Here is a 13473-nt window from a genome sequence, read left to right as displayed (position 1 = left end):
AATAGGATTGATGGGTAAAAAATACAGGGAGATTCATTTTGGCTCACTCTCATCTAAAAAGAGAACAGGCTGACATGGAAAGAGTGAGTTATCTTGGTGGAAGCATTTGACTGGGTAACATCTGGCAAGATATTGTTAAAAGATTTTGAGCATCAGATAAAAGTTGGATTAGAAAACCTTTAGACCAGTTCTGAGAGCCTGATTCAGAATGGAATGTGGAAATAGTCCCAAGAAATTCAGTGAGCAGGGTTCTAGCTTGGAAAGAAGGATGGGAAGACCAAAAGATGGCAGAGAGTTGGAAGGTAGGATATGTGAGGATGGAATTGCAGAATATATTTTTAGAATATGTTGAGAGAATTATAACCCAGCGCTGATGGGAAAATACTAATAAAGCTTACCTTTTCATGGCTTTTTCTTCTAGGAAATTCAGGCAGACGGAGTGTGTGTGTGTGTGTGTGTGTGTGTGTGTGTGTGTGTGTATGTGTGTGTGTGTATCGCATGTGAAGGCCAGAGAAGAATATGAAAAATCGGCTAGACACAGTGGCTCACTCCTGTAATCCCAGCACTTTGGGAGGCTGAGGCAGGTGGATCACCTGAGGTCAGGAGTTCAAGACCAGCCTGGCCAACATAGTGAAACCCCATCTCTACTAAAAATACAAAAATTAGCCAGGCGTGGTGGCAGGCACCTGTAGTCCCAGCTACTCAGTAGGCTGAGGCAGGAGAATCACTTGAGCCTGGGAGGCAGAGCTTGCAGTGAGCCGAGATCACACCACTGTACTCCAGCCTGGGTGACAAAGCAAGACTCCGTCAAAAAAAAATAATAAATAATAATTTCTGTGTATTATTGTAATTACCAAGCTAATTATTTACCTATTTCTATCTAGATTATGCCACTTATAAAAGAATATGTGTTTGCATATCCAATTATGGATGATTTTAATGATGTGCAGTTCTAATCCAAGATCCAGATTTGTAAATATTCTTATATGTTAATATTTCAAAGAAAACTCAAAACTCACAACCTTAAGAAATAGCTGCAAAATAAGTGCATTTGCTAGCTGCCTTTCATGGTGCTATTAGGTTTTATCACATTCAGTCACAGTGAGATGTGAAATTAACAATGCCTCTAAGAAATGGAAAATTGTGCTGCTGACAGACATGGTGATATGCTGCAGGTATGTAGCTGTGGCCCTGGGGACACACCCTTCTCCTGTGTGTGTCAAAGCTAGAACTAAGGCCCTTTTCCTGGAACCTTGATCTCTGGAGAACAAGGATTAAAGGCAGCTGACTCAGCACTCTGTCTGCCACAGATAGCTACAAGGAATTTGCTTACATATGTATCAAGTATGGCAGCATGTACATACAAGTATGTCTATTTCAGCATTAAAACATTATTTTAAAATACACATAAATGTAAAATAAATCAACAATATAAGTGAAACCTTTCTACCATCCCTGACTCCCATTCACCACCTGGCAAGATGCAGCCAGTTTCTTGATTATGTTCTCAGAGAGATATTTTTGGATACAATGGCATTCTCTTCTGTGCCTTGCCTTTGTCACTTATTGATACTACCTTAAGAGTTAACAGGAAGAACATGGACTTTGAAGCCAGAATACCTGGTCTGGAACCCAGCACCACCACATACTAGCTTTGACCTTGAGCAAGTTACTTAAATGGGGATAATAAGTACTATCCACTAAACATATGTAAGGCATTTCAAGCAGTGCCTCACCCAGAGTTACCACTAAAATAGTATTAGCCATTGTGGCTGAAGCATGTCCCCTGTCAGTACATACAGAACACCCTCATTCTTATTTATGGCTGGCTGCTATTCCATTACTCATCAGATGTACCACAATGTATTTAGCCAGCCCTCCACAGAGGAACATAAGTTGTTTCAAGACTTTAGGTAGTTCAGACAATAGTGCAGTGAATAACCCTATACATTCATTATTTAATATATGTTAGACTGTATCTGTAGAATAAATTCCTAAACGTGGAATTGCTATGTCAAAAGAGAATTTATATTTTGAATTTTGATAGATTTTATTAAATTGCCCTTTATAAAGGTTGTAGCAATTTACACTTCTGCCTACAATATTTAAAAACCATCCCCAATATATTATAAAAGTATTTTCAAAATCTTTGCCAGTCTTATAGGTTAAAAGGAATCTTTTAATTGTACTTTACATTTCTTTTATTGTGAAAAGTTGATCACATTTTCATATATTTGTCATTTTTTTCTGTGATGTTCTTTATTTTTCTTTAGTATTTTTATTGATTTTTGGAAGTTTTCTATACAAAAAGAAAAATTATCCTTTTTTAATGTGTCGCAAATGTTTAAAAACATTTTTGTTTGTCTATTTTATGGTATTTTTATCTTAACATGCAAATTTGGAAACTTAAATGTTCTTCATTAAGAAATTGGCTAAATGGTTATTGGCATACTTGCAGCAATGCAAAGTGTATTTGCTACCATAGAAAAATGGTTATACAAGAAGCAACTTACAACACTGCAAATATAGTATTCCTTTTTTAAAAAAAAGTTCATATTCATGTGCATTTATGTGAATGTATTACATAAGAAAAGTTCAGAAGTCAAAACCTTCACAAATACCTCTAGATTTTGTAAATTGAAAATTTAAAGGCACCAACCACTACAGAATTAAAAATAAATAAACTAACATTTTATAATCCAACTTTCTGGTCAAGTTTTGCAGCATCTTTTATTTACCCTCCCTCCCCAAAATTCTTCAGATATTGTGATACTGTAAACTGAATGAATGTTTAATATAATTGTATATTTATCACCAGAATTGTGAAATCAGAAGTGGAAATTTCAATAGGTAACTTGCTTGACACTGAATCAATTTTTCCCTTAATGTTCCAACTTGTATCATTTCCTTTATTACAAAGGGCACGAATTCTTCAAGGCAAAAGAAAAAAAAAAAACAGCAAAAGCAAAACCTGGTGCACATAGAGTAGCTCTACAGAGGAAGAACAATCATAACCTCATTTATCATGTTGTAAATTTTAGAGTTTTAAATGCATATGCAAAGAATACCTTGGTGTGTTAGGTTGTCTTGTTTGCAGGTAGTGTCTGGCAGAATGGTATCAGTGTACATTCCACAGAGACTTAATCCTTGTTTTCTCGAAACTTGCAGGTTAACTGTAATAACCTTATATCTTAGTCTTAACCAGAGTACCTGTGATGATTCAAAAGCTGACTTATAGTGAGACATTTAAAATCCATGTAAATATTTTGGCCCAAAATATTGTTTGGATTAGTTTGTGGAGGAAGGGGACAAGGGAAGTGGGAGAAAGATTAAGTCATTATGTATTTTTAGTGATTCAATACATGAATCAAGGATCTATTTCCCTGCAGTTTTTTGCATATCCTTGGAACATCATTCATTGATTCAAACATCCTTAAACACCTTCTACCTGCTAGCAGGGTAACACAGAGGTTTGGGGGAAACTTTGGTTCAGACTTTTAAGTTATTCACAACCTGCTGGGGAGCCCTTAGCACAGAGGCTGGCACATAGTAAGTGCACAGAAATCACTTGTGACCTATAGAGCTCTGACAGGACTTGTTAGAGAAGAAGACACTGAAATAAAAAGATAATACCAAATTTTATCATGTCTTGTATAAATTAAGCATAAGAAAGAGATGATAGTTTATATCTGTTAACTGAAAACTAAATGGGGTTTCTACCAAAATAGATACACATGATACACATGTTCAACGTTCCAACCATTTTTCTGTGGAAAAACCAGTGTTGAAACATACAGTGTGTTTTCAGATAAAACAGCCTGAGGGAATGTCATTTGTACATGGATTAAGTTTTAAAATACTACTTGCAACTTTCTCTCTCTTGAGAAGCAGCACCCCCCACTTCACTGCTGCTTAACCACTTTTTTTTTTAATGCAGTTTCCTTAACAACAGAGGGAAGAAAACTCTAGCCCTAGGGATCTGAGAACATCATCAAAGTAGTCTATCTAAAGTGAAAGTTTTTATTAATATTTGTGTTCATGTATATATAATAGGACATATTTATAGAATAGATATGATATAGATTTGTTTTACTATAAAAATGTTTTAAATGGCTTACCTCCAAATAAAATTGAAGCTCCAGGAAGACGTATAGGGTTTCCTGAATACCTCTGTATCTTCCTGGTGTTAGATTTACGCCAGTGTGAGAGGCACTGCCAATTCTGATTTTTTTTTTTAAAGAACCTTTACATTTAGAGATTTTTTTTTTAAGTTGGGGGAGGAGAGAATAAGCAGATATAGGGCCCTTTAAATCACCATCTGCTTTACTGTCCAGAGGTTAATTATCCACCAGAAAATTCTCCCTGGAAATTTAGGGTCAGTTTTACCAAACCACCAAGCCAGATCGGCAGGGGTGTTGGACAACGTTATAAATTGGTGAGGGTCACAAGGTGGTGAATGTGTATATGTTGTTGCATGCCTGTATGTCTGATCATATTCCATTGGAAATATTCAAAGTGTTTGGTTACTAATTATTGTGTGTCTCTGGCATTACTTCTACTTTCCATGAGCAAAGTAAGTGAATGTTTTCTGTAAACACATACCATATAACTTAAGACAGGCATACAAATAAGTCATATTTTTCTTCTTCAAAAATCTGGAATTCTTTACAAAGAAAACAAAAAAAAAAAAACTAAAACTCCTGTCCATGCTGCTTGTTCTAGAAAGGGATATTGGCACATTCACACAGCCCTGCTTTTCCCATTCCAGGTGGACAATATCTGACAGTGTCGGCAGCCAAAGCCCCAGGGGAAAAAGCCGCACGCTTGGTGCTACCTCTCGGCCGCCTCATGCATTCAGGGGACCTGTGCCTGTCATTCAGGCACAAGGTGACAGGGTTGCACTCTGGCACACTCCAGGTGTTTGTGAGAAAACACGGTGCCCACGGAGCAGCCCTGTGGGGAAGAAATGGTGGCCATGGCTGGAGGCAAACACAGATCACCTTGCGAGGGGCTGACATCAAGAGCGTAAGTAGATCCACAAAGGAGGCAGGACCTGGGACGTTTTCGTTTCATGGGAGAACTCTGGGATCTGAATTTGAAGAAGCCTTGCTGTGTGAATTCAGGCTCAGATAAAGGTTTGGGTTTTTTTCTGGGCCTGATGACTACATTCAGTGTCTCTTTCTGAAACCACTTTCTGCTTCTTCATCCTTCTTCATTGCAACCTGTGATCACCACCTCTCCCTAACCCTGGTAAAGATCCAGCTTTTTTTTAATGGAAAAAAAAAATCTAGGTATAGAAAAGTTTTTTGTTTTTTTAAAGTTGATCAACAGAAACTTCCAAGGGTGGGGTGGTGAGCTTAATTGTTCCTGCTTTCCCTTTCCTTTTAATTCCTTATATTTCAAACTTTTACTACCATAAATTACCCAGGAGATGGTTCTTTTTTCTTTTTTGAAATGTTTCTTTCAAGTTCAAATTTTTTTCTTTGTTTCAGAGATCACAGTTAAGTAGCCTAGGGTGGGAATTCAGAACTACAATTGGAAAGCACTAGTATTCAGGACAGGATGCGGGAAGTGCTTTGATGGAATATATAAATTCGATCTTAAGTAATCAAGACATAGGTAGCAAAAAAATGGTCTACGGCATCCCAACAAAATCACGAATGCATTTGGGAAAATGTCATCTTTATGCTGGTGCTTATGAAACTTGCTGTTGGGAGATACCTATGCTTATATATAGGTATAGTTTATAAGAAACTATTTTAGAAAGAAAAGATAGATTCCATTAATACAGTTTTTATCAGAGTACTTGGATTTTGTTTAATTCTTCCATATTTTTTCTTAAAACTTTTCTCAGTATTTTTATTGTTTAGAGAAATAGGATAATAAATCATTTTAAATCAGCACTCAGGTTTTCTCTTGTTTTATAAGGAGCAAGTATGCTCTATAGAAAATATAATGTAAGAATAATAGAAGTTTTTGGTTTTTACATAGGCAAAACAACAGTGTGATTGGATTATGGTGTTTGATTCTATTCCATTTTCAGCAAGAAAGGGATGTTAACCAAAAAGGAACTAAGAAACATCTAAGATAGGCTGCGTGATTATGATCTTTCAGATCTTTGGCTCCTAATATCTGTTCCTTTATATTCTATCACACTCTTCTTCTAACTTTGGTAATCCTTGACGAAAGTGTCCACCTTATAAACAATCCTAAATCGAATTGGTCTATAGCTTAGAATGGCTTTTTAAAGAGTAATTGATTCTGAGTAATGTGGTCTGATGAACAGTTTGATGATTTCAGTTTCTACTGAAAGAGAAGCTTCAGTGATACTGGCAAGTATATTCTGTTTTTTGCCTCCTGCAAAATAAGTTTAAAATTGGTTTGGGGGAAGGTTTGCCTTTATTTTTGCTAAATAAGGAGGCATTAGAAAGGGGCAGAGGAAGCTTGACTGGTGTGTGCATTCTCTCCCTAGGTCATCTTCAAAGGTGAAAAAAGGCGTGGTCACACTGGGGAGATTGGATTGGATGATGTGAGCTTGAAAAAAGGCCACTGCTCTGAAGAACGCTAACAACTCCAGAACTAGCAATGAACTCCTATGTTGCTCTATCCTCTTTTTCCAATTCTCATCTTCTCTCCTCTTCTCCCTTTTATCAGGCCTAGGAGAAGAGTGGGTCAGTGGGTCAGAAGGAAGTCTATTTGGTGACCCAGGTTTTGCTGGCCTGCTTTTGTGCAATCCCAACGAACAGTGATACCCTCCTTGAAATACAGGGCCATCGTAGACACATCAAAGCCATCTGTGGGTGTTGCCTTCTATCCTGTGTCTCTTTCAGGAAGGCATTCAGCATGCGTGACCCATACCATCCTCCATCCTGATTACAAGGTGCTCCTTGTAGTAAATTATGGGAGTGAGTTATGGGAGCAGTTTTTAAAAGAAATCTTTGCAAATGGCCATCATGTTATCTGTTTGGTGTTGTACCATGAGTAGTATTGACTTCCCTTGAGATATGATGTACAATGTGCTTGTGAAATTGACTTACCCTCTTCATTTAAGTTAGTTCTGGCCTGACCTGAACTCTGACTTTTACTGCCATTCACTTTATAAAATAAGGGTGTGTAACATATCAAGATACATTTATTTTTATCTGTTTTTTTTTTCCTGTTAAAGACAATTATGTAGAGTGGGCACGTAATCCCTCCTTAGTAGTATTGTGTTTTGTGTAAATGTGCTATTGATATTAAGTATTTACGTGTTCCAAATATTTACAGACTGTAGTTGCAAGGTAAAGGGCAGCTTGTGATCTCAAGTTAAAAAATACATGGTGAAATGTCATCCGGTTCCATGACCTTATATTGGCAGCAGTAGGAAATTGGCAGAAGTGTTGGGTTGTGGCAGTGGAGTGATGAATTTTTTTTTTAATGACCTTGAGTTTGATCTCTGCAAAGGATAGGAAACCTTTAGGAAGACAAGAAACTGCAGTTAATTTAAAACTGTCACTGTTTCAAGTTACACTTTAAAACCACAGCTTTTACCATCATAACATGGCTCTGGTAATATGTAGGAAGCTTTATGAAAGTTTTTATTGATTCAGGAAAAGGATCCTGTTTATTAAAGCAGAGTGAGAGGAAGCATAGGAGAAACTCCATCGGAACAGATTTTCACACAATGTTTTAAATTGATATAAGTTTAGGCAGTTGTAGTTCATAACTTATGTTGCTCATGTTGTGTTATGTCAGGATGGGATAGGAAGCAAATCCCATGCTCAGAGGCATGGGATGTGTTGGAATGGGATTTACACACACTGGAGGAGCAGGGCAAGTTGGAATTCTAAGATCCATGAACCCCCAACTGTATTTCCTCCCTGCATATTTTACCAATATATTACAAAACAGTGTAACTTTTAAAAGGCATCATTCCTGAGGTTTGTCTTAATTTCTGATTAAGTAATCAAAATATTTTCTGCTATTTTTGCCAGGAATCACAAAGATGATTAAAGGGTTGGAAAAAAAGATCTATGATGAAAAATTAAAGGAACTGGGATTATTCAGCCTGGAGAAGAGAAGACTGAGGGGCAAACCATTGATGGTTTTCAAGTATATGAAGGGTTGGCACAGAGAGGATGGTGACCAGCTGTTCTCCATATGCACTAAGAATAGAACAAGAGGAAACTGGCTTAGACTAGAGTATAAGGGAGCATTTCTTGGCAGGGGCCATTGTTAAATTAGAATACTTCATAAAAAAAGAAGTGTGAAAATCTCAGTGTCTCTCTTTCTGAAAAATTAGATAAAAATTTATCTATTTAAGATGGTTAAAGATGTTCTTACCCAAGGTAAAGTAACAAATTATAGAATTTCCCAAAAGATGTTTTGATCCTACTAGTAGTATGCAGTGAAAATCTTTAGAACTAAGTAATTTGGACAAGGCTTAATTTAGGCATTTCCCTCTTGACCTCCTAATGGAGAGGGATTGAAAGGGGAAGAGCCCACCAAATGCTGAGCTCACTGAAATATCTCTGCCTTATGGCAATCCTAGCAACATTAAAGAAAAAAGGAAACTATTTATTCCAAATGACAGTATGATGGACAGATATTTTAGTATCTCAGTAATGTCCTAGTGTGACGGTGGTTTTAAATGTTTCTTCATAGTAAACATATAAGCCTTTCATTTGTTCAGTGGATGATGTTTCAGATTTTTTTTTTTTTAAGAGATCCTTCAAGGAACACAATTCGAGAGATTTTCATCTGGTGCATTCTCTCTGCTTCATGTATGACAAGTTATCTTGGCTGCTGAGAAAGAGTGCCCTGCCCCACACCAGCAGACCTTTCCTTCACCTCATCAGTATGATTCAGTTTCTCTTATCAATTTGACTCTCCCAGGTTCCACAGAACAGTAATATTTTTTGAACAATAGGTACAATAGAAGGTCTTCTGTCATTTAACCTGGTAAAGGCAGGGCTGGAGGGGGAAAATAAATCATTAAGCCTTTGAGTAACGGCAGAATATATGGCCGTAGATCCATTTTTAATGGTTCATTTCCTTTATGGTCATATAACTGCACAGCTGAAGATGAAAGGGGAAAATAAATGAAAATTTTACTTTTCGGTGCCAATGATACATTGCACTAAACTGATGGAAGAAGTTATCCAAAGTACTGTATAACATCTTGTTTATTATTTAATGTTTTCTAAAATAAAAAATGTTAGTGGTTTTCCAAATGGCCTAATAAAAACAATTATTTGTAAATAAAAACACTGTTAGTAATATCAGTTGTCTATTCTTGTTTTTTGAGTTTTGTTTTTTTTTGACTTGGAAAAAAGCATTGAGGTAGTTAAATGATGTTTCACAAAAGTCATAGTAGAATCCCTTTTACTGTTTGGATGGTGGGAACAGAGACATTGCCTGCGGTATTACACTTTCTAGGTTATAAAACATGAGACACTTTTTTTATCAGCATGAACAGGGAAAGAGATCAGATCACTATAACCCATGCCATGCCTTAGTAAATTGCTTTAGTTATGTTTTATTATCATTTCATTGTAAACATTTGCTTTAAATTCTTTTTCTTTTTCTTTTTTTTGAGACAAGGTCTCTCTCTGTCTCCCAGGTTGCAGTGCAGTGGTGCAATCGTAGCTCACTGCAGCCTCAAACTCCTGGGCTCAAGCAATCCTCTGGCCTCAGCCTCCCAAGTAGCTGGGACTACAGGCACATGCCACTACTAGACCTGGCTAATTTTTTATATTTAAAATTTTTTTTTTTGTAGAGACAGGGTCTTGTTATGTTGCCCAGGCTGGTCTTCAACTCCCAGCTTCAAGCTATCCTCTCGCCTCACCTTCCCAAAGTGCTTGGGATTACAGGTGTGAGCTACTGTGCCCAGCTGCTTTCAATTCTGTTATGGAAAGGCAGATTAAGCTATAAGTAAATATACAAATATGTGAATTGTAAGTGAAAAGTTTTTTTAACTGTAATTTTGTTAATTCATAACACTTTACTCATACTCTAATAACCTTTCCTGATGGAGAAAACAACTACAACAAAGAAAAATTTTTAAATTATACAAGAATAAAAGTCCTCATGCAGCATTATAGAGAATATACTCAATAGTTTCTCTCTTTCCAATATGCAGAGAACTCTTAGCTGGGGACATAAAATCTTGGATAAATGCATAATTCAAGCAAAAAGTAAGGAATAACTTATCTCAGAGATCCTTCATAATCATCCCTCAGAGATCTGAGAAAGTTCAGGTTTTCTCAGCATGTTAATTAAGAAGTTAAACCTCTTCTGAAACCTATTTGAGGTTGTGGGTTGGGAGGAGCAGATAATGATGAGATTCCAGGTTATAGTTCATTGATTTAGTCAGCAGATTTTCAAATACCCATTTGTTAGGAAAGGGAGAGGAGCTCTAGGGTCCGACAGTGGGAGATTTCCCCTTTTAGTGTTTCAATCTCGAGAAGGAGGTGGACATTTATCAAAGTCATATAAATTAATGCAAAATTGCTGTTCTGAATAAATAGTTGGTGTTTTGAAGGTTCTGGAAGCATGGTGGATTTCAAGACTCTCACCCATTGCTTTTCGTTTTAAGGTGCATGGGAAGCACCTGGAATCTTGTTAAAATGCAGCTTTTGATTTAATGGATCTGGAGTGAGGCTTGAGATGCTGCATTTCTAACCAGTTCCCAGGTGATGCCTATGCTGCTTGTCCTGGTTCAACAATTTAAGTAACAAGGCCTTAATGGTAAGCGTACTGAGGGAGATTCGGGCCTTCATCTTCATTAACGTTCACGACTGGAAGGCCTGAAGGCCCATAGTTGCAAGATCTGGATTCGTAAAAATTTACGAAGTCCCAGTGTATTTTTTTTCTTTCAAAAAACTTCTTTTCTGAGCATGGAATATTTAAACTTGCCCACCTGGTGCAGAACATTGCTTTTTAAACAACTGGCAGGGCCTTCGGAATAAGGAAGTTATAATTGAGGACACTTAAATATAAGTGAGGCAGTGATCCAGGAAGCCTGTATTTTAGAAGACAAAGGGATATTCATGAATTGGAGAGCGTTGCTTTTCAGGGCTCCAGGACTCAGAAATTCGAAAGCAATCTGAAATTCCAGTAGAGGTGAGTTCCAATTTGATTTTTCTGGGATTAATTCATTTAAAAGCTAAAAACTGAGCCCTCAGTCATAACCTGATATGTAATTTCAAGGAGTATAGATGACCGACCCTGGAGGCTCTGTTCTGTTGTTTCATGCATATCTTTATTTTCTAGACCAAGCCCCTCTCTGGTGTTTGGGATCTGCTTGCAGACACTCGTGATTTGTAGGGTCATCCAAAGCAGTTTTCTCACCTGCAGGCCGTTTTCATCTTCAGGGGACATTTGGTAATGCATAGAAACATTTTTGGTTGTCACAATGCGGGGGTGCTATTGGTATCTATTTAGATATGTTTCCAAATGTCTCATAAAGCACAGGACGGCTCCACACAATGAAGAATAATCTGGCTTCGAATGATAATACTGTGATCAAAATCAATGATTTCCAAAGAGTAGTCCCCAAACTAGCCGCCTCAGTACTGGAAACATGCTAGAAATGCAAATTCTTGGCCTCCATGTCCATCCAACAGCATCAGAAACTTGAGGTGGAGCCCCTGCAATCTGGGTACAACAAGTACTCCAGGTAACTTTGATGTGCCTTAGTTTAAGATTCTTTCCTTATTGTTTTCTGTTTTTCATCATCTATCTAGAAAGAGTGACTTACATGAGACCAATTTTCCAGTGCCTTGCTACCACTGCTATTTCACTCCCTAACTCTGAACTAACATCACTATTCTACCAAAATTGCTCTTTTGAAGGCTGCTTATTAACTTGTATAATTGTGTATAAGTTCCAATGTTTAATCCACATGTATCATTACATAAGCAGCATTTGGAAGTGATGAGCACATCTGATGTTCCTTGATATCCTCTTCTCCCTTGGCTTCCTTGAGCCACATTCCCACATTTCCAACTGTTTACTGGAAAGGTGCAAGGAGATGCCATAAAGGAGCTCCAAACAATATTAATTACAGCTTATTATTAATCTACCCCTCTTCCTCCCCAAAGCCTGTTTGACCTTGCTAATTCCTTCCTTCTTTGAATAAAAGCACTAACATCAATTTCATTAACCTTTGAAATTTGTCACTGGTTTTCTGTTTTCATTTTTCTTTTATTTTTATTTCTTCAAATCGTTGACAAATTCTAACTGTTCCGCCTCTGAAATAGTTTTCCCCCAGCCCACCAACCAAAAATGCAAAAATACAGGAGAACATTTTCTTAAATTTTAAAGAGAATGGATTTTTCCCTGATGATTTAATTCACCAGGTGTTTTAAATGATTGGTCAATAGCACTGCTCTCCTGCATGTTTCTTGCAGTGCTATTCACCATAGCCAAGATATGGAATCAACCTAAACTATCAACAGATGAATGGGTAAGGAAAATGCTGTCCATACACACAATAGAGCACTATTCAGCCATTAAAAAGAGTGAAATGCTGTCATTCATGGCAACATGGATAAGCATGGTGGACTTATGTTAAAAAGGAAGAGAAAGAAGTATCACATGTTCTCACTAATGTGGGAACTAAAAAAATGAGCTCATGGAAGGAGAGAGTGGAATTGTTCATATTTGAAGCTGGGAAATAGAAAAACATTGGTTAACAAACACAAAATTATAGCTAGACAGGAAGAATGGGTTCTAGTATCCTACAGTACTACAGGGTGAATATAGTTAATAATTTATTGTATATGTTCAAAAAGCTAGAGGAGAGGAGTTTGAATGTTCCCAACAGAAAGAAATAAGAAATGCTTGATGTGATGGATAGCCTAACTGTCCTGATTTGATCATTACACATTGTATACATGTATCGAAATATCACTCCTGTGCTCCATAATATGTATAATTATTATGTGTCATCTAAAATTAATAGGGGAAAAATAGTACTGCTGCATCCTCTCTCATGAAGTAGTCTTCTTTTGCATCCAGAAGCCATAGATCAAGCTTGTCAATCTGCCTGTTGCCCAGGATGGCTTTGAACTTGGCCACTACTGATTCATAAACTTTCTTAAAACATTGAGTTTTTTTGTGATTTTATTTTATTTTTACTTTTTTAGCTCATCAGCTATCATTGGTGTTAGTGTGTTTTATGTGTGGCCTAAAACAGTTTCTTCCAATGTGGCCCAGAGAAGCCAAATGTCTATGGCCTTGGACACCCCTGCCATAGATGTAGAGCAGAAGTTTTGTATGTATTTTCATATGTATTTTTGTAAGCTCCTTCAAATCTATTATTAAATAATATAATTTTTAAAGAAAAAAATTGGTTATTGCAGGGTTGAACTCACTGTCAAATTATCTGAAAAGCAGACAAGTAGCAGAGAGCAGAAAGCTTAACATATTTAGTAATAAATTTAAAAATATCCATTTTCTTTTTTAAAGAAAGCAAATGCACAGCCATGA

The 13473-nt window shown here is 36.9% G+C and overlaps 1 protein-coding gene across 1 annotated transcript in view; it reads left to right on the top strand.

Moving 5' to 3' along the window:
* Positions 1–9260, top strand: part of NPNT (nephronectin) — a 77571-nt gene extending 68311 nt beyond the window's left edge. Inside the window, exons 12-14 of the mRNA XM_055296823.2 lie at positions 4769–5025; positions 6473–6880; positions 7974–9260. Of these exons, the coding sequence (XP_055152798.2) occupies positions 4769–5025; positions 6473–6568 (353 nt within the window). The 3' untranslated portion in view covers positions 6569–6880; positions 7974–9260. The remainder of the gene's footprint in view (positions 1–4768; positions 5026–6472; positions 6881–7973) is intronic.
* Positions 9261–13473: the final 4213 nt, after the last annotated feature.

This window comes from Symphalangus syndactylus, chromosome 10, assembly GCF_028878055.3.
Source record: "Symphalangus syndactylus isolate Jambi chromosome 10, NHGRI_mSymSyn1-v2.1_pri, whole genome shotgun sequence".
Taxonomy (NCBI): Eukaryota; Metazoa; Chordata; class Mammalia; order Primates; family Hylobatidae; genus Symphalangus; species Symphalangus syndactylus.
The sequence above is the reverse complement of the archived record's forward strand: the minus strand, read 5'-3'. Positions and strand labels throughout refer to the sequence as shown.